The sequence below is a fragment of the Metarhizium album genome, assembly GCF_000804445.1.
Source record: "Metarhizium album ARSEF 1941 chromosome Unknown scaffold_1, whole genome shotgun sequence".
Taxonomy (NCBI): Eukaryota; Fungi; Ascomycota; class Sordariomycetes; order Hypocreales; family Clavicipitaceae; genus Metarhizium; species Metarhizium album.
In genome coordinates this window covers 1,900,626-1,920,906 of record NW_024467575.1, presented here as the reverse complement: position 1 = coordinate 1,920,906, position 20,281 = coordinate 1,900,626, and the positions used below count along the sequence as shown (strand labels likewise).

General features: G+C 52.8%; 3 protein-coding genes across 3 annotated transcripts; all 3 read right to left on the bottom strand.

Moving 5' to 3' along the window:
* Window positions 1-746: 746 nt before the first annotated feature.
* MAM_00548 (stress-activated MAP kinase) lies at window positions 747-2,315 on the bottom strand (the record flags this gene model as incomplete). The annotated part of the gene is made up of 9 exons (XM_040819347.1): window positions 747-825; window positions 880-1,063; window positions 1,123-1,201; window positions 1,271-1,627; window positions 1,681-1,780; window positions 1,835-1,878; window positions 1,936-2,065; window positions 2,131-2,178; window positions 2,260-2,315. 9 exons carry the CDS (start codon window positions 2,313-2,315, stop codon window positions 747-749), a joined length of 1,077 nt encoding a protein of 358 aa, XP_040682612.1.
* A 3,936-nt stretch (window positions 2,316-6,251) lies between these two features.
* MAM_00547 (glycogen phosphorylase) lies at window positions 6,252-9,424 on the bottom strand (the record flags this gene model as incomplete). The annotated part of the gene is made up of 7 exons (XM_040819346.1): window positions 6,252-6,668; window positions 6,731-6,803; window positions 6,895-7,811; window positions 7,883-8,389; window positions 8,454-8,701; window positions 8,855-9,121; window positions 9,265-9,424. 7 exons carry the CDS (start codon window positions 9,422-9,424, stop codon window positions 6,252-6,254), a joined length of 2,589 nt encoding a protein of 862 aa, XP_040682611.1.
* Window positions 9,425-11,350: 1,926 nt separating this feature from the next.
* MAM_00546 (guanine nucleotide-binding protein alpha-3 subunit) lies at window positions 11,351-12,737 on the bottom strand (the record flags this gene model as incomplete). Its single annotated transcript, XM_040819345.1, has 6 exons — window positions 11,351-11,450; window positions 11,510-11,748; window positions 11,808-11,937; window positions 11,995-12,123; window positions 12,181-12,526; window positions 12,686-12,737. 6 exons carry the CDS (start codon window positions 12,735-12,737, stop codon window positions 11,351-11,353), a joined length of 996 nt encoding a protein of 331 aa, XP_040682610.1.
* Window positions 12,738-20,281: the final 7,544 nt, after the last annotated feature.

Sequence of the window (20,281 nt, the reverse complement as noted above, 5' to 3'; positions counted from 1 at the left end):
TGCATAGATAGACTGGCATTCATGGCATCATACAGGCTTTTGGTTGGTTGGCATTGATTTGAACCTGAGCAGCAGATTTGCACAATGGCCTCCGGGGATATTGTAACGGCGTATGCATGAGCTTCACCTATATGAGGACCCTATTTGGATGGTTGCGATCTTTGCGTGTCGACACAATTTCATGAAAATTAGTTGTCCTACTTCGAACGAGGTCCCCGATGCTAATGCTCCTCATACGTCTCGCAGCAGCGTGAATTTGGCCGCCGCTCAGAATATGCTATCGCATGCAAATGCGCACAACGTGCTGAGCCGATCCGTGTGACGGCTTGGTTGGTCCAGTATCCTACATGCAGCGGACATGCTAAATCACAACCGCTGATGCAGAAGCCCCCCCATAATAACTTTATTCCTGAAGAGCGCCGTGCTAGTGTAGTGAGCTTCGGCAATTCCAGGGACCTTGTACAAAAGGATGTCAATATATGACTGTCCCCGCCCACCAGTCTCCCAAACGCCATAAAAGGATACTAATGACACCTCTCCGAAGCACCACAAGCACATCTCCAGGCTCTCTTGCTTTCCCACACTCCATACATTGCTGGCGCGTATCTTGTAGGAATAGATGTGATGGCGCTCCAAGCACCGTCTTTGTACTCTTATGTTGATGTGTATGACGTCGTCTGAACGACGAGGTATCCAACCATTCGCTCCCTCAATGCTAGCGCATATGAATTACTCGGCCCATCGACTTATTGCCCATTGAACTCCTGACCATCCATAGCGGCGACGCCAGCCTCCACGTTGTGGTAGTCAAGGATCTCGGAATACCTGCATTACAGATTAGCCCATCATAACGCTCGTGAGTGGAGCGGCTCTACATACATCATGATCTTCCACGTGTCAACGGGTAGATCTGCATCGTTGAAACTCCAGTCAAACTTCTCTTCAGCTACCGGTTCGTCAGTTGGATCGTGATATGGGGCCAAGTACTCGTGCCCTAGCGCTTCAGTAGCCGTTATCCTCTTCTTGGGGTCAAACACGAGCATTTTCTCGAGTAAATCGATTGCTACAGCACACGATTAGGCATCCCATCTCAAAATGGTCATGATGTAGAGCCATTCTTACCTGAGGCGTCAGCGTTCTTGAACTTGTTCTTTAATGGTTGGCGTTCTCGCTTGGGCAGAGATTTGACAAATCGCAGCGTCTAGGTTTGAAGACATTAGCAACAGGTGTAAATGATACAATTGGCGAAAGGACAAGGCATAAAGCGTACGTTTTCGCTGGCAATTGTGTTGACAACGTCATCGGGGGGTGTGCCCAAGAGCTCAGTAATGATGGAGAATTGGTTGACATGATCTTTGCCGGGAAATAGGGGCTTGCCCTCGAGCATTTCAGCAAAAATGCAGCCTGCACTCCATATATCTACCTCGACGTCATATTTCTGCCACGTGAGCATGATTTCAGGGGCTCGGTAGTATCGCGTCGAGACATATCCAGTCATTTGGGGGTCCTGAATCCGGGCAAGACCAAAATCACAGATTTTCAGGTCGCAATTTTCGTTGACCAAAATGTTGCTAGGCTTCAAGTCACGATGTACGACGCCGGCCGAGTGAACATATTTCAAGCCTCTCTATACACTTGTCAGTTCAACTTCAAGGAGCCCGAAGTTGCTTGATTACATACCATGATTTGATACAAAAAGTACTGAATAAACTGTTTCTCCAGTGGTCTTGAGGTCAAAAGTCGATGTAGGTCTGTTCCAAGGAGTTCGGTGACAAAGTAGCTGCATAGCAGGTTAGTACGTCCATTATAATGGCCTTCAAAGGGCGGCGCATACATATCCTCCAAGGGGGAAATAAAGATGTCACTCAAAGAAATGACCTGGTGGCCAAGGGTTAGCGTGATCAAGTCCAGGGCTAGTCTTGAGAAGCGGCATACATTTTCGTGCTTGAGATGCTTCAACAGCTTCAACTCCCTGTACGTCCGCTTGGCGAGAACCGGGGTGCTAAATGGTTTCATAATCTTCTTGACAGCAACATTTTGATTTGTGAGTTGATCCCGCGCGGAGCTATTGGCGGGTGGCGAGTCAGCCACATGAATATCATGGCTACGAGGCCCAACTGGTGCACCTACCAAACCAGACCGAATGCTCCCATGCCCACAGGCTGAAGGTCGGAGTATCTAAGAGGCCAGTCAGCACACAACAAACACGCTGAGCCGGCTTGTGAGATGTCGGGCTGCTCTGTAGAAGACTTGGCCTACCTGGACGTGATTTCGAAAGTCGTGCCGAAGATCTGGGCGCGTACGAACTCGGCCATTGTTGCGGTCAGCACACCGTGGTGCGTTGAACCTCGAGACGACGGCGGGGTTGGGTGGTGAGAAGGGGACAACCAGGTCGCTGCAATGGCGGAGGCGGCAAGTGATGGGTTGCGACTATCCACAAGGCCTGAATAATCGGCCGGTCGCTCGGTCGGTCTCCGGGGTGTGCGCAGTCTGGACGAAATGCTGTGTGCCGTGGTTTACGTCCGGCAGGCAGCGATTCGCTCGTCGCAGGAAGGAAATCGAATGTTGTCGCAGTGCAGATGGAGGAGCGGGGCAAGCCAGGTGGCGCGTTCGGGGAGGCACTTGCTTCGGTCGCTGTACTGGCAGAACAAGAGAGCTGTCAGGTTGTCAGCAATGGCGATATGACGGAGCGGAGGGGGGCTGATGGCGAGTGCAGCCTCGAGGTGATGCGAGTGAGAGAAGTCAAATCGACGGAGGGGTTGGATCAAAGCGTGGGAAGCTCTGCGGTCTGGGGGAGCGTCGGCCCCAGTCGCACGTATTTGCGGCGCCACTAAGCTGTCAATGGCAATCATCCACAGGGACCCAGCATCAAATGTGCGTGTGTACTCCGTACGGAGTACATTTACTGTCAATGTCCATGTCGGTGAGCATGTCCCAACTGTCAGGCCTGGCATGAGGGACCCTACTTGGTGCCTTTGTGGAGCAGTCTACTTGCGTGGTAGGTGGCCTTGATGTGCCAACGGGACGGCCTCGTTTTTTTTTTTGTTTTTTTTTTTTGGGACTTCTTGCTCACCGTTCACTAAACGGCTCCCAGCAGGTGCATTGTCCCTCCTCTCCTGGCAGCACAGGGAACCAATGCTTCGAGGATTCGCAATTGGCATATCATACAGCGGCGCAATGGTGCGACGTTGGATCTAGAGCCTTGGGGGCCCTTCATTTCCAGTTGGCTGCAAATTGCTGCGAACTAGCCCGTGCCCGCAAAGCGCTGAGGGGCACGTAGCTTGAGCTCCCCCCAGAGCACGAATTCTGTCGCCTTGATGGATGCTTGCCAGACAGGTGGATGCAAGAGGGTGGGACAAACCGGCAAAGTCGTCAGACCAGTCCAAAGCTCTCAGTGCAAGGGAGCTCGGTCTAGTTGTTTGTTCGGGTTGTTTCTGTCGTTCACGGCAACACACGTTACGCACCTGTAGGCTGTGAGAGTATAGGCAGTGACGGTGGGTGAAGCTTCGAGATGACGACCAAAACTGTGCGCGTGTTAGTCCGGCCCGTGTCAACAAATCATGGTTGAAGCCTTCTTCGGAGAGCAAGTACTGTTTCTTGCGGACAGGAGTCGCCGAGCTTTGGCCACAAACGTTGAAGATGCCGCGGGCCTGTTGTCGCTGTTCCAGAACCTCGAGCTCAGTCGGGAACCGCAACCACCGTCGTGATGCAGAGAAGGCTGAAGAGTAACTGAGGCGTGGATCCTCAGACCTCAAGCGACAATGGACGGTCGACGGCCACGTAGGGAGGGAGGGAGGAGGGGAGTATATAAAACAACGACTGGTGCGAAAACAGGGCGATATAATGTCGCAATATTTGGATCCGTCTCGGTTGGGCTTTGCTCATTGGCATCCAGCAGGAGAGAACCAGACCCGAGCGGCCCAAGGACAGCATGGTGACCGTGGCCGTGGCCGTGGCCGTGGCCGCATTGGTTGATGAGATGGGCTCCGGAGGCGTCTCCGCTCAACTAGCCAGACCATTGGTAAAGACGGCTTATTGGGCTTTGCATTGCATTGGGGGCGTGCGTGCCTGTTAGCTCGGCCAGTGTCAAGTGTCCGTGTGAATACACATGGCCGTGGAGAGAGCCAGGCCCTCCTCGAGTGGACCGTCGATCGAGATCCCAGGCACTGGAGTCTGGAGCACGTTGGTGTTTGTGCATGTGCCAGCAATGCGCGAGATGCCGCATCACAAGCCCCAGGTGAGATGCTGATGCTGATGTTGACGAGAAAAGCCGCTTGGCAAAACAACGCTAGGCCGAAGGCATTAACCTTATGCCCCGATGCGAAAGCTCCCGGCCAATGTCGCCAACGGCGGGTGCCGGGTGCGAAGATCTGGTCGAGGGCGGCAAGGACATCCATCGAGGGAGTGTCGAGAGGACAAAACATTGGCATTGTTCTTGGCGAACCATGACTTGAGCATCCCATGTCCCGTCTGGTGGCTGCCGAGTTCACTCCGCTTCAGAATTGCCAGCAGCCAGCCAGCAGGTGCCGTGAAAATGCACCATGACGGCACCAGCGGCAAGTGCTCATGCATGCTTGCTCTTTCCTCTGGAAGTCGTAGGGGCAAGGTTACTTACCTGCCCGATAACATCTCTACTAGGCACCTGCCTTAGGTACCTAACCTACCTTAAGTAGGTACCTAGGTACTTACTAAGTGAGTACCAAGTACCTGTCGCTCAGACGATCAACTCCGCCGCTTCATGCTAACCGACAACCAGGCCCCTTCACCCAGACACGTATCGGCGGGATTGCCGGAAAGAAGAGAAGGGACACCTTGAGCTATAACGACAAGAACAGCGACAGCCAAATCTCGAGGTGCATATCTCGTCGCACAGAACACCGCGTCATTGCCAGCCCGGAGCACCTGGGACGGCATTGACGTTGATTCGGGAATCCCTGAGCCCCCGACCCGACGATGCTCGAATCTGCACGTCGTTACCGTCAACCCTCCGCATCATACTAACCTGGAAATGTCGGCCTGGACTAGCCTTGGGGACCAGCCTAGCCTAGCCAACTTTGACAGTGGACTTTAACAGCGGCAGTGGTCACTCGACAGTCTCGAATGCAATTCTGTGTCGACGAGACCCGGATGGCTGAGAATCACCATCTGCCACGTCGATTTCTCATGACGCATTCGAATATGCCCACCTACCCCTCCCCCGCCACAGGCAGGGCAAGGGGATGCGCAGCAGACTGACACTGGCACACGAGGCTGCTACGTCATCGCCCGTGTTCCCGATCACAAACACGGCCACACGGCCACACGGCCACACGGCCCCCAGCCGAACTTCATCATGAGGGGCTGCCCCACGACAAGCGAAACATGCATGTCCGAAAAAAATGGCATTCTTGTGTGTGTCCACGGTGGCACACGGCGATTCGTTCAACCAAATTGTCCACGGCCCGCAGAGCAGGGACCCGACTCCGACATTGCAGACGCATTTTTATTAGTTGCTCCCGCTCCGAACCCAAATTTCCAAGGCACCTGGGCGCCAATCCCCTGGCGTCCATGCGGTACTCTCAGATCGGAGGCGACTAACACCATCCCAGCCAAGGGGATGTCTCTCGTCACCCTGGCCTCCATGCCGAGATACTTGTATTCCGCTAACGGCGGCAACGTCCACCGATCTACACTGCCATCCTTCATCGCCGGCTGAGTGCAGAATCGGCGCAGCGGGCCGAACGGTTAGGGACGAAATGCTCCGGCAACCCATCGCAAACAATCTGATGCCACCGTCACAACACGATTCCCTTGACACGGGAAAATTGATTGGAGGCAAGCCAACATCGTGGGCTTACGGGCCGCTTTTTGGAAACGCCTATTGAAATCAGGTCCCTGGCCTGGCAACTAACAAAGCCACAATCGCTGGGGCCGCGAGCCTATTGTTGTCAACCCTCGTAAGTCGGTGCTGCCTACTGCGAGCACCCAGCCATTGCTGCAACTCGCAACACTCTAGTGGAAGCCACCGGACAGCCCCAACATGGTCGAGTATTTCATGCATGTGTAGTTCATACGAGTGCATCTATCGGGCATGTGTGTTGTTTAGCCCATTCGTTGAGCTATTTATCCAAATACTTTCGTTCAAAAAAAAAAAAAAAAAGGCCAAAAAAGATCGTTCATATCCTCCTGAAATATAGAACATTCCCCTCTCGCTGCATTGGTGAGAACTGGGCAGTCAGCGGTTGCCTCAGATTATAACTACTCGCCCCAAGTCAAAATGAGCGCCTGTCAACAGCAAGCGGCTCAACGTTCCAAATCTCCTCGGCGTACTCGTTAATACACCGGTCACTGGTGAAGAAGCCCATACGAGCAACTGAAGTGATGCATTTCGCAATCCACCCATCCTGGTTGCGATACGCCTCATCTACGAGCTGATGCGTCTCAATGTAGCTGTGGAAATCATCCGACACGAGATAATAATCACCGTGCTGGCGGACAGCTGCAATCATGGCGCTGAAGTCGTGCGGGTTGCCAAATGTGCCGTCTTCAATCTCGTTGAAAACTTTGTCGAGGTCCGGGTCGATGGTGTGGGAGCCGTAGTTGTGAGCGTGGCGGAGGTCTTCAACATCTTCGGAGAGGTTGCCGAAGAGAAAGATGTTGCTTTCACCGATTTCACGCGTGATCTCAATCTGCTGCCGTTAGAGCCAGGTCTGCGGGCACCCATGGAATATTTGCAGGGTTAGAGACATACATTTGCGCCATCACACGTGCCTATGATGAGACCGCCGTTGAGGACAAACTTCATATTACTGGTTCCAGACGCCCTTTGAAAAGTCAGTACAACTTCGTTCAAGGAGGACCTTTCGGGACCCGGGTTCCTGGGACGAAACCGATGTGTGGCAGAGGCATACATACTCTGTACCGGCGGTCGAGATGTGCTCGCTAATATCCGAAGCAGGGCAAATTATTTCCGCCTTGCTCACATTATAATCCTCCAAGAAGATAACCTTGAGCAAATCACCGATGTCCTCGTCCTTATTCACCACCGCGCCCACTGAGTTGATCAGATGGATGATCTGCTTGGCCATCCAGTACCCCGGCGCAGCCTTGCCGCCAAAGATGCTCACGCGCGGCAACTGCTTCTTCCGTTCGTCTGGTGTCATGGCCTTGAGGGTCAGATACCGATGAATTACCCCAAAGATGTTGAGCTGCTGACGCTTATACTCATGGATACGCTTGACCTGCACGTCAAACAAGGAGGCAGGGTTGACAACCACGCCAGTGGTATCCTTGATATGCTTCGCCAGACGCACCTTGTTGGCGTACTTGATCTCTGCCCACTCCTTTCGGAACTTCTTGTCCCCAATGTGCTTCTCCAGCTGGTTAAGCAGAGTGAGGTCCTTAAGGAACTCGTTGCCGCCGCACTTGGAGGCAATCAGTTCGGACAGTCGGGGATTGGCTTGATGCAGCCAGCGGCGCGGGGTAATGCCGTTTGTGACATTGGTGAATTTGTCCGGGCCGTAGATTTCGACAAAGTCCTTGAAGATGGTGGTCTTGATGAGGTCTGAGTGGAGCTCTGCAACGCCGTTGACCTTGTGAGAGCCGACGATGGCTAGGAACGCCATGCGCACCATCTTGGGTTGAGATTCCTCAATGATAGAGACCCGGCGGAGTATTTCTCTATCGCTAGGGAAAGCCTTTTCTACGCTCTGCAAAAAGAACAAGTTGATGTCGTAGATGATTTGGAGATGGCGGGGGAGCAGGTGCTGGACGAGGCCGACGGGCCATTTCTCGAGGGCTTCCGGGAGGACAGTGTGATTGGTGTATCCAAACTATTAAATTGACCCTCGTTAGTTGTCACTCAGAAACATGATGCAAACGGATACAAGAGGGGAAGGCTTACAGTGCCCGTGACGATTTCCCACGCAGCATCCCACTCCAAACCTTCAATATCGACCAGAATCCTCTGCAACTCCACAATCGCGAGCGTGGGATGCGTGTCATTCAATTGAATAGCCACTTGGTCAGGAAACTCGTTCCACGGCCTCCGTGACTTCTTAAATCTGCGCACAATATCATACAGCGACGCCGCCACCCAGAAATACTGCTGCTTCAGACGCAGTTCCTTACCGCGCTCCAGGTTATCATTGGGATACAGCACCGCGCTGATAGTCTCTGCACGCTGTTGTTCGGCCACGGAACTCTCATAATCGCCGTTGTTGAACTTCTGGAAGTCGAACTCGCCACCAGAGGCCTTGCTCGACCAAAGACGGAGATTGTTAGTGGTCGGAGTGTCATAGCCTGGGATTGGGACATCGTAAGCTACAGCTCGGACTATTTCGCCGCCTTCCCAGACGGATATAGTTCTCCCGCCAGTTGTTTTCTTGTTGACCTGACCGAAGAATTGGATCTACAGATAGCTTCATGGTTAGCGAGGTGGTGAATCAGGAAATGGAAAGGGAAAAGAAACGTACGTCTACGGTCACATCGTGACGGGGGAACTCCCATGGGTTAAAATCCAACCAGTAATCAGGCACTTCGACCTGATAACCGTCAATTATCTCTTGCTTGAAAATACCGTAGCGATATCGCAGGCCGTAGCCCCATGCAGGGAAATTCAACGTGGCCAAACTGTCGAGGAAGCAGGCCGCCAAACGGCCCAAACCACCATTCCCGAGGGCGGCATCGTGCTCTTGCTTGACAACGTCTTCGATTCTGAAACCTAGCTCAGAAAGGCCATCTTAGCCGAACAGAAACAAAGTCAGCCACTTGCACACTTTCATGTTAAACACAGTGCAAAGCGCAAGAATTCACCACATGCCTTTGGCGATGTTCTTGAGCCCGACATTCAGCATAGCGTTATCCAGGGCCCTACCCATCAAAAACTCCAAGCTCAAGTAATACACCCTCTTGCTATCGACGTATGTCTGACGCTGCTGCGTCTTGTTCCAGTGAGTGATGAGACGGTCGCGGAAGGCAAGGCTCGTGGCCGAATAGGCCGCGATTTCGTCGCAGTTGAACATGCTCCGGGCGAGGGTAGTTTCCACATGGCGCACGACTTCCTTCTCGAACCCGTCTTTGTCTGTGAAGCTGGCTATTTGGTTTCGCTTCCAGGCCTCCCGCTGAGGCTCGGGGATGGAGGCTGTGAGTCGACGGGTTAGCTGCAGTCTGCAAGAGACATGGGTGCGTGTGTGAAACGTGAAACAATGACGAGGGGACAAAATCTAGTACAATCTGTCTTACGTTGTGCAATCGGCAGGAGAAACTACAACACGACTCACTCACCTTCAACGCTCCTAATCTCTCCGGCCCCAAAGCCCGTAAAGGTCCTCTTGTGCTTAGGACGAGAGATGCCAGCAGGCCCAACGCCGCCAGTAATATCCACAATGGGTGCTGAAGTCGAGGGACGACGTTCCCTCGTCGGCAGTCGCTGTTCTGTGGCCATGGTGTCGACGTCTACGAGGTTCAAGCTTTCTTGAAAGAAAAAAAATTAGCCAATGTTTTTTCAAGACGACGGAATTCCCGGGCTTCAATTGCATTTGAACAGTCTCAGGGACATGGGGAAAATGTCCCCGGAATGGGAAGAGCTTCGACCTTGCCTCAAGCCCCAGGTTCAACGCTACTAGTAATAATGACTGCCCGTTGCAGCTGCGGGGGAGCTCTGGTGGGGTAAGCGAGGCAACTGGGAACTGGGCTGGGTGGTGGCACTGGTGGGTGAAGAAAGTCGAGTCAAGACGGAAAGCGGGGTGGTGAAGCGGAGCACGGAAGGAACGATGATGGCGAGCCTCTGGCCGTTTGGACAAGACGCTTCAAGAAAAGCTCACGGGGGGCTATTTGAACCTCCCTGATGTACAGAAGAAAAATTGAGGAGACGGACGAGCCGGATGAAAGCTAGAAAACGTACGGAGTAGACGGCTCGGCGAATTGACCAGGGGAGATAAAGAGCAACGCCAGCAAGAGAGGGGAAACATTGAACGCGAAAAGGGCAGCAATCAGCCATCGGATTGACACGCCGAACCTGGGAACGCCATCGTACATGCACTGGTGGTGTGCTCCGTAGCCCAGCCACTCTGGAGCGGTAACATTGAACCAAACGCAGCAATTCAAGCTGGCCTGGCGTGCATCGAGAGATGTGCCTCCTCATCGTGCTGTTCCGTGCTCTTTGCCATCCCGCACCACCTCCCCTCTTTCTAAGCGGGTACACAGGCATGCAGACGTCATCTGCTACCCTAACCCCATTTCCTCCCGTCTACTCTCGTTGCAGTTGGGCGCTTGTAGCTCTGTCGAGGTAATATACGATTGAAAGTTATTTATGTATGTCGTTTGTGGAGACATTAAGCCGTGCCAGAACAGCGCGATGAGGGTTGTCTGATCGTCTGATCCAGACCAGACTCAGGGAGCTCGTCGAAGCTCGATGCGGTCACGAGCGGTCCCGCAACTGTCTTGGGTACTAAGTTTTACGAAGCTGCATTCAAATGTGGTCTATCCGGGCGCCTACTTATAGGGTAGGCATCTAACATATGCCAACGACGATGCCCGAACCGGTCCAACATGTCTTCAGGTCTCTCAATACAAGAGACGCCACAAAAATAAAATAGGGCAACAAGGCGGTGGCAAGAAGCACCACAACCCAAACAGTCGTTCCAAATGATTTTCATTATGCTGGCACTTTTACACGGTTGGGATGTCCGAACCTATCTTGCTCCATGCCGCCCAAAAGCTACTGTTGTCGTCACCGTTCTTCTGCGCACATTTTGTGGCATTTGGTCACTCCCGTCAACGCCTTGTCCAATTCTGTAAATTATTCAACACCTTGGCTTTCCTCTTTTTTCTCTCTTTTTGACACCAACAGCGAGCCTTGGCCTTTCCTTATCCAGGGGCCCCGATATTTCCGTAACATCCGAAATGTAGAGAACTCGCCCTTCGGATAGTCATATCAAACATGTCGTCATTTCAGTCCTCAAAAAACTTTCGTAATTATCCGAAGTCCTCTCAATGGCATAGTCTTGTCACCATTCAAGTCGTCCTTTTCTCCTTGTAGTTGTCTCGCGAAACACCACAAAAGGTTGAAGGGCGCACACCAAATAAGCGTGTGCACCTGCGACATGGTGAGGTCCGTCGAATGGGAAGGGGGAGGCTCGGTACCCTGGCAATCGTAGCCATGGCTGGGTAGATTAATGTAGCCATCTGTACTGGCCAGGTCGTGAAGCAAGTAAAACAGAAGAAAGCCGTGTCCATGGGCATCCTAACCTACGTAAATAGCAACGCCACCCCCTTCCCCAATCAAAAAACTCCAAGATATGCTCTAGGACGCCAGCATCATGTAGCCTGCTTGCTCAAATCGTGAACATAGTGAGTACAACGGTCTCCATCATAGGATACCTGAGTCCTTCAGAGCATTGTTTAAGATTGTTTCTTTGACAGCCGCAAAGACGAGTCGAATATTTGAGGTATCCGTAGCTTGCGTCAAGCTGGACTTGGTTGTCAGCGCAACATTTGCGTAATATCTGAGCAAGGTGACGTGACTTACTGAGGATATAGATTCAGATGTGCTCGATTCACTTGATTGAATCGCCACAACAGATACTTTGCGGCCTTGTTTACGTCATTTCCTCCAGAATAGTCTGGAAAATAATTTCCCAATGGTGATCGTGTCAACTTGAGCTTGAAAATATCAACCTTGTTGAGGAACAAAATGATACTGGTCCTCATGAACCAGCGCGAATTCACCACGGAATCAAACAGCAACAAACTTTCCATCATACGGTTCTAACACTAGAGATCAGTCTTGGAAGCCCATGACACTCCGTGTATGAATATTGGCTCACCTGGCTGCTCTCCTCAAGGAGAACTTGGTCATACTCGGAAAGAGCGACGCAGAAAATGATTGACGTAACATTCTCAAAACAGTGTATCCACTTCTTTCTTTCGCTTCGTTGCCCACCGACATCGAACATACTATCTGGAAGTCAGTAATGCGGTTTGATGGGAGGAAGTGTTCAAGTGTTGACCCACTGGATACTCAACTGGCCCATTTGAAATCTCGTTTCGTATATGCCAGTGGTCTTAGTGCGAGCTCGCAGCACATCCATTTCGTTCGGCAGGTAGTCGGGCGCAACGATTCGTAACACTTCTTGGAAGAAGCTATCGACAACTCTGTTAGGGACGGTCTAGGAATTCGGCGACAGAGACGCTGCTTACTATTCCGCGGAATCCATTAAATAGAACTCGGTCTGGTGCTCCATCAAACGTTCACTCGCCGGGTCGGCCCACAGTGATTGGATAGCTACGCCGACTTGGGGGTCAATGTGTGCTTGCGGGCCGGATTCAGCTTGATATTCCATCAAGTAATCAATATGTCGCTTATTGTCTTCGAACTGCGGCACAATGTCGAATTGTTGCATGGCGGTGATGACGGCCTTGGCGCATTCGACAAGATTCTTGAACACGGTGGGTCGATAATTATACAATTCATCTTCTGAATATCCCTTAAGATGGATGATTTTCATCTGCTTGACGATAGTAGACTTGCCACTTTCGCCAGATCCTGCTCAAGCAATGGTTAGCTGACGACTAAAGGGTGCAACGGCCGAGTATCATGGTTCCGCCCGAAAAGGGGAAGGGGTTGGCTTGCCTAGAAGCAATATTTTGCATTCTTTCCGTAGCCTTTTTGAATCCTCCTCTATTACTCTGTCGATGGCTTGACTCTTCTTCTTCTGTTCCGCCTCCTCACTGTTGGAGCTCATACACCCACCCATGACGAAGACTTTTCTTCCTCGACGCTTCCCACGCCGGCACCAAGGCACGAAGGAGGCTCAACACCAGCAGCTGGCGGGGTTTCAGAGTCAATGGTTGTCGCTGATTGATGCCACTATCCACACATTGCTGTCGTCGATTCGTCGCGGTGGCCAGTACGGCAAATCTGTGTCGACAGGCATCAACGAGAAGCCCAGGTCAGCTCGGCCCACAAGAGGGCTCGGTCGGTGGTGTGCGACGGTGGCGAGGCTGTCGGATAGTATCAAGTTTCAACGATCTACCAACTCCCCTGGTGGTTACTATGTTGTCTCGATTCTCCCTCACTCAGCTAGGCCACTATCTTGCGGGGCCAGCTTACCCCGAGATGGGTCACGGGCGGGTGGAACTGGCGATATTGTAAATGCTCGAGAACGAGGCTGCGGGATAAGAATAGCCGGAGCGTTCGTTTCTCCTGACAGAGTGGCTTGTGTACTTACGTCGCTGGTGAAGGTTGGGACCGGGGAGAGTCGATGCGTTGGTAGCAATGGTAAACGCCAGGAGCAGCGAGCAACAACGACGGGAGTAGCGGATATTCACGAGGAACTACTACCGAAGGCCTCGTAACAAGGTCAGGCCCACCGAGCTAAACTGTCAGCGAAGGGAGCTCCTACCTGCCAGCTCGAGTCCTAGTAATTTACCAGTAGTTTGGCGCTCTGGCCTTCTGGCACTTTCATGCGAGTAGCAGCAAAGGCAGGACAGCTAGGTGGGCGGCACGCCGAGAGGACGACAGCTCGAGGAATGACCAGGGAGCAGGATGAGAACGGAGACGGAGACGGAGACGGGGACAGGGACGGGGACGGGGACGGGGATCTAGGTAGAGAGGCCAGACCAATTGACGTGGAAACGACAGGGGAAGGATTAGGCGGGCGGTTTTTGTGGTTTTGTGGTTTGATGGTGAGCATTCGATGATGAGCGACGAAGTCGTTACTCGGTAGTACTTGAAAGTGCAAATGGCCTGGCGGGTGGCAAGCGACGGGCCTTGGGCGAGTGGGGCCCCCCCCCCCCCCAAGCTTGTCCTCGAGCAATGTTCCTCAATGTCACGGCGCCTTCAACTGGGAACTTGCTAGCTGACGTGGTCAGGTGGTTGTTGGTCCAAGACCACATGTGCCGCGAGGCAGTAGGGAAATAATTTCTGCATCACATACGCCGCACATACGAAGCTGGAACGGCCAAAGTGGCAATGACGAGGGTGTTGCAATCAGGCAAAACACCGAGTATTAATTATTACCTAAAATACTTACTTTAGGTGAAACCTGGTGGTATGGAAAGAGGGGAAAACGCGAATGTAACTAGGTACTTTTATGTACTTCTTGGATGATGACTTGGAAGCTCACTACGTACTTAAGTACCTAAGTACCTACTTACTTAACTCAGTACGGACGGTATCGTTGACTTGTAGATGCGTTGCGGCCGCAGGCAATCGATGGATAACGCCATGATTTTTTCCAGCGCAAGTCGCCATCATATGCCCAAAAGTCCCGGCCCACTGCAGGCTTGAGACGAATGGACAAATGGGCCAGATGCCATGTTTGCCGAATTCCATGCTCACGGACACCATGAACCGTGAATGTGCTCAATTATCGGGAGTGCCGACCTCGCATACTGCGACTAATGCGCGGTGATGCCAGTTCCGGTACGGCGGGCTGGGATCTAAAATTATATACGGAGCGCAATGCTAAAAATGCGATACGATACGTGAGCCCGCACCGCACAGCCGAGTGATGGGTGCTCCGGCTCAAATGCCCCTCCCTCATGCCCCTTGTTGACGTCGGCCAGGTTTCCCCTCGCACAAGTCTTAGCGACGCATCTGGAGCGTCAAGTAAGTACTTAAGTAGGAATACGTATTCCCAAAACCGACCGTCCATGTCATCAGTCCTGGCTGGCCAGGGAGAAGATCAACAACTGCCGCACAGAGGAGATGGAACCGGATTCCCCGGAGTGCCGTCCGCCTAGGTACCTAGATACTCGAGTAAGTACTTAAGTACTTAAGTACCTAGGTACCTAGGTAGGTAGCCAAATCGCGCGCAGCTACTGCGTCCTCCGCACTTGCGCAAGTACTTATTTCGTTTCATGACCAACTGGCAAGCTTACCCAGGTAACGTAAGCCAGGTCGTTCATTACATCCCAGGATGAGACAGGACATTAGCAGTGCCGGCAGATTTCTTACCGGACGGGCCCCAACCAAAAGATAGTCATGTGACAAGGGAAACAACAATTGCAGCCAGAAGTGCTGTGCTTCAAGGCCCGAGCCGAGTAACTCGCAGCAACACCAGACCTTATATCAAAGCGCCTGGTTTGTGGCATTCGACAGGGACAGGAACAGGACGCTGCGCATCTTGCATACGTGGTAGTACTACTACTTCAACAATAAGCGGTTTCAATTTCTGAACTTGGTTCCAGAATGTAAATAGAAGACACAATACCGCGTCCCCACCCACAAAACGAGTCCACGCCTTGTGCTATGTAGTCCACGACGGTTTCTGGCGTCTGAAGGCACTCGAAACGACTACTCTGACGGGTGTGATTGCTGCCCCCCCCCTTTTTTTTTTTGGCGCCCCCAGGCGAATATCATCAGATCTCATGAGTTCTGGAGGCATCAGCAGAGATAGACACGCCTAGAAATGTTGTTGTCGGCCCTGCCAGGAGGAGAGATGGCTGGACTGAGGTTGGATTATCATGGGCCATGGCCATGGAACGTGTATGTATGCTCCGTGTGCCTACAAAAATACATAATTATTCCTGGGGCAGATCGAATCTCGGCTAGCCTTGTTCTGTCAAGTCGTTTTGGTCATTGGTTTTCTCTTTTGGAACTGATTGACGAACCGCCGACCGCGCACGCACCATCCATCATCCGCTACCCCTGTATACAACCCATACCATTGTCAAGTCGATGTCACCCAGAGTCCTCTCGTTGTGCAGAGCGGTACGGATTGTCGAGAGAGGGCCCCGGAGGGCAATCGGGTGACAAGGTCCCAGAGTAAGTACGTAGTTATCCTCCATGTCCGTTCGGACGGGCGCACTAAAGCGAGGCTAGAGCTTTGGAACGAGTAAAAAACGACATCGTGGAGGGCAATTTGCGTGACTGGTCACTCAATCACGTTGGTAGGGTTGGCAGCCAGGAGTCGGAACCGCCACTTTTCCAACCTCGAAGCGCCTTGGTCTAGCCGGCCATGACTAAGCAGCCAAACCCTACCTGCATGACGGGCACGCCACGCCATTCGTCGTCTCAGCACAACAAACCACAAACCTACGGCCAGGAGTCCAGGACCTCGGACTGCAAATTGCGCCCAGACACCTGCGGCCTGTTCGTAACGTCTCGACGACGTCGTGACGACCTTGCCTCGACCCCTGGGCCCTGACCCTGACCGTTGAAAACAAAATTTTGCGTTTGTGGTTTTAGACACGCCCGTACTAATAGTAGTTAGTTCGAACCATGGGCGAGACATGGACGTGGAATACCAGCCGGCAACGAAGCAAAACGTAGGCGCAGGGAAGCACGACTGTTCCTGAAACAAAAAAGTGTCCCTCAAGGCAGCCTCTCGAAGCCCGTTGTTCAACGCAGCGGATCATGGCTTGCATTGGTGCCACCTCCTCATAGGGCCGCCATGCATTTTATCCGCCAGCTGCCAATATCGATATTTCACTGACGGGACATGCATACCAACCTCGTACTACGGAGTACTGCAGGGAGTTGTGCTGACCACCCGATCATAGCCATGCTCTCGCGGCCTGGCTCTGGCACGCTCTGACTTGGGTGGATGACCGCGACGAGGCCCCAAAGTTTACTACAGGATTCCATGCCCATTCAACGCAGACTTGTTACTGGCTTGCCCGCTTCATTGATTGCCGTTGCATTACTCCCCCGGTGCTGAAGCCCAGAATTGGTTGGAGCGACGGGCTTAGCAGACGTTACCACGATGGCCGGCGCATGGCCACTCAGCTCCGCCGGGCGGGAGACAAGATGACGATCAAGGGACCCAAGACAAGAGACAAGATCGCCGCGGCAGACTGTTCAGCCAAGTGAATCATCCACTCAGCGTCCGCAGCCAACATCCACGAGCCACGAGAACGACAGGGACCCCGGGGGGCGGCAACTGTTCTGGGCCCCCTTGTGCAATTTTAACCACGGACAACATCTGTGGTTTCTACGCTGGAGGCCAGCAAGATGCAAGGAATTATTGGCCTTACCGAGTCCAATCAGGCAGGCCCCATTGATTTGATCTCGCTGCGCTAATTATAAAATACAGACGGACACTCATCGACGACTTGCAGAATCAAAATCAGCATGTTCATTTCTTTAATGAGACACTGCTGGCTGACCAAACGTGACAGGGGTTTACACGTGGCCCAATGGACCCGAACAGGTCTGCAAAGTTACTGACCTACCAAGTTTGCCCTTGTGGTCGCTCTCAGGTCGGCCCTGTGGTGACAGGTCCGGTTAAGCCGGCGTCGTCCACGTGTAGGCGTCTGCAGGATGACAACCATATCATATTCATGTGCTGGAAGCTGCAGTCCGTCTGCCGCGGAAGCACCACGGACCACAGATCACAGACCACACACCACAGACCAGCATTCCCAGCGACGCACTGCCTGCTCCCTTTGGCAAGGCGTGAAGGCTAGTGCCGGTAGCCCGGCAATTGCCGCAGACAGAATCGTCAGCGTGTGTTGATTGCACAGGGTGCGAGAAGGTGGAGGCACTTCTGACGCCTCCATGCCCCTGGCCGTTACCGACACAATGCTCGCACGTTGTTTTGTCTCATGCAATGCATAGGCGCCGGCAGTGGCTTGTACTGACTACTGAGAGATCAGGACTGGAATTCCCTTCGACGCCGCCCTCACTGGGCTGTCCGATCAAGACGTGGTTAAAATGCAGCTGCGCACATATATACAAAGTGAGGCTAAGGTCCTAAACTCCCGGGGCTCCGCTTGGAGTGTCGAATATCCTGTACGCACCTCCAGAGCCAAACAAACGGTTTTAACGCACAAGATGAAAGATACAGAAAGGCGGCAGATGGCACCCACGACTTGAAACCATGGGCCCCACGTTTCCTTGCTCATCGGTTCCATGGTGTAGAGAGATGGCCGCCTTGATATGGTTCACGTCATCAAGTGGCCTCTCTGGTCTTGGCTTCCAGTAGCCTTATTTTGCGATAGGCGGACCGTTCCAAGAGGCTCCAACTCCTAGTATCTGGACACATCCAGACTATGGCGCGAAATACGGAGTACTCGGTGCCCAACTGCAATCCAAGAACCACCTGCTACAAGCTCACCACTGCCTATTGTTTTCATAATGTCGTGGATGCTCAGGACGCCTATTCCCCGAAAACGACTAGTTTTTTTTGGATGTTTACACGACTTTCTCATCCCTCCATGTCTAGATTCTCTACACGCAAGGTACGCTTTTTATTGTGGCAACTGGTCTGAAAGCCGCAGCACGCAACACGCCGCTATATTGATAATAAGCGTGTGATAAGGGCGTAGTTTGAATGTGTACATATGTGTTCAAAGTAGTATAATAAACAGCTTTGGTGTCGTAGGTCTTGACTGAAACCCAAGGTAGTTACTGAGCTCCTTTGTTGGGAGGCTTCTATCGTGGCCTCGCGACCCCTTTGCGAATTAGTTGTTGGCTGGTCCTTGCCAGATCGTCCTTGGTAGCCTAACTATGTAACGGAGCGCGACAACTTGGGCGGGCAACTGACCAGCCGCAGCCTCTGAATAGGAAACGCTATATCTGATATTATGACGAATCCAGACGAGACATGACGCTGTACAACCAACAAGTTGGTTGCTTATAATTCGTGCTCTTCGATGAGTCACGCCAGCCAACCACATCAGAAGTTGACTACTTAAGTATGCCGAGGACTATGCTGAATATGCTACTGCCAACCACATACATACATTGCCGCTGTCCAAATATCTGATTGATGATGCTACCGCAGAGAACGCAAGCGCGCAGTTCTGGATGCCTCATTGCTAACCGCCCGAAAAGAGACCCTTCGCATGAGCCCATGCTAACTCGAGACCCAGCAAGGCCTGCGCCGTAGCAGCTTGTCTCAAGGTCGAAAGCGACCTCGTCATGACGTGGGACATGATGCACCATCGGCCGGGCTAAAGCTGAATCAATGGAGGACGATTGCAACCAGTAGACTCGGCGCCAACAAGGATTTCGCGTTGCTTCAGGAAGCATCTGTGCTCCGCCCTAACCCTGCTGCCGGCGATGCATTAGAAAAAGCCTCCTCTCAGTCAGATGCTCAGGTGTCCAACTTACGGAGGACCGGCAGCGTCCTCTCAAAGGAGGGCCGTTGCAAAAACAATCTTCTCCAGGGCAGCGCCGAAAAATACTACAGGTCCTGGGTTCAGGTGTGTTGTCCAGCGCTAGCCTCCATTCACAAGATCCATCGGTCTCGGCCCCTGCGACCCATACGGCCGATGAGAACCATATAAGGGACACTGCCAACGCCTTTGTGGCCTTCATAGTGAGTGGGCTGGGAGGCAGATTGGGACGCCTGTGGGACAACCGATTGACAATGACGAGGATAGAGCTAGAATGATCTGGCTGGATGCTGGTTTGGAGCAAAGTCATTGCGCGTTTGGAAGCGGGCAGGCCATCTTATACGCGTAATGCTTGAAGCAAGAATACCATGGACAGCAGTACCACTTCAGGGTACAAAGCCAAGTCAGCGTCTCAGCTGGCCTTGATCGGCCTGGATCTGGTCTGTCATTACATGGGCTGGAACGCAGGAAACGGTCTCGGAAAGTCGTCTGTACAGAAATAGTCCAGTTGTGAAGTGTTTGTGATGCTTCCAGGGGCAATGATGTGTGTTAAAACCGAATGAATCTAGTCCCCGTCGGGCCACGCATCAAAGCGACTTGCAAGAAAAGCCCAGGGGAATCCCCGTTCTTACTATCTCAAGTTTGGACTCGCCAGCCGTTGTCCCGTCGGCTAGGTGCTGTCGTCGGGGCCAGATTCTGCCGGCAGACAGTCCGGTAGGCGAGACGGTAGGTAGCTATGTATAAATATAGCTGCCACAGCTCCACGAGCGTCGCATCTGAGATGGTCATTGTCGACACGACTTCGTCACGGCTTGTTGACCTTGTTGCGTCATTCCGTCGGAGTCGGTCCTTGCAGGGCGAGGGCGGGGGGCGGCATTCATTCACGTGACTGGCAGTGGCCGGTGAGCACTGAGCAGTGTGGCTGCCGGAGGGCCTTTGTTTCCCCGTTTGGGGCTGGCGCGTTGGCGGGGCGGCTTCTTTGGTCGTGAAATTATTTCTACTCCGTGGTCTTTGATGGGAGTTGTCGGTGTTTCTTCATCTTCCCTCACAGTGCCAAGAACCTGCAACCGGAGCCATCACGAGGCGCCGAGCTAAGGAGGTGAATAGATGCAAGACAATACCTGCCGCCGCCGAGTCTTTCGTGCTGGTTCCGCCGTTTGATCATCGCTGCGCCTTCGCGACGGCCTCGCACCGCGACATCCAACGATATCGCCGGCAGACACACACCCGCGTC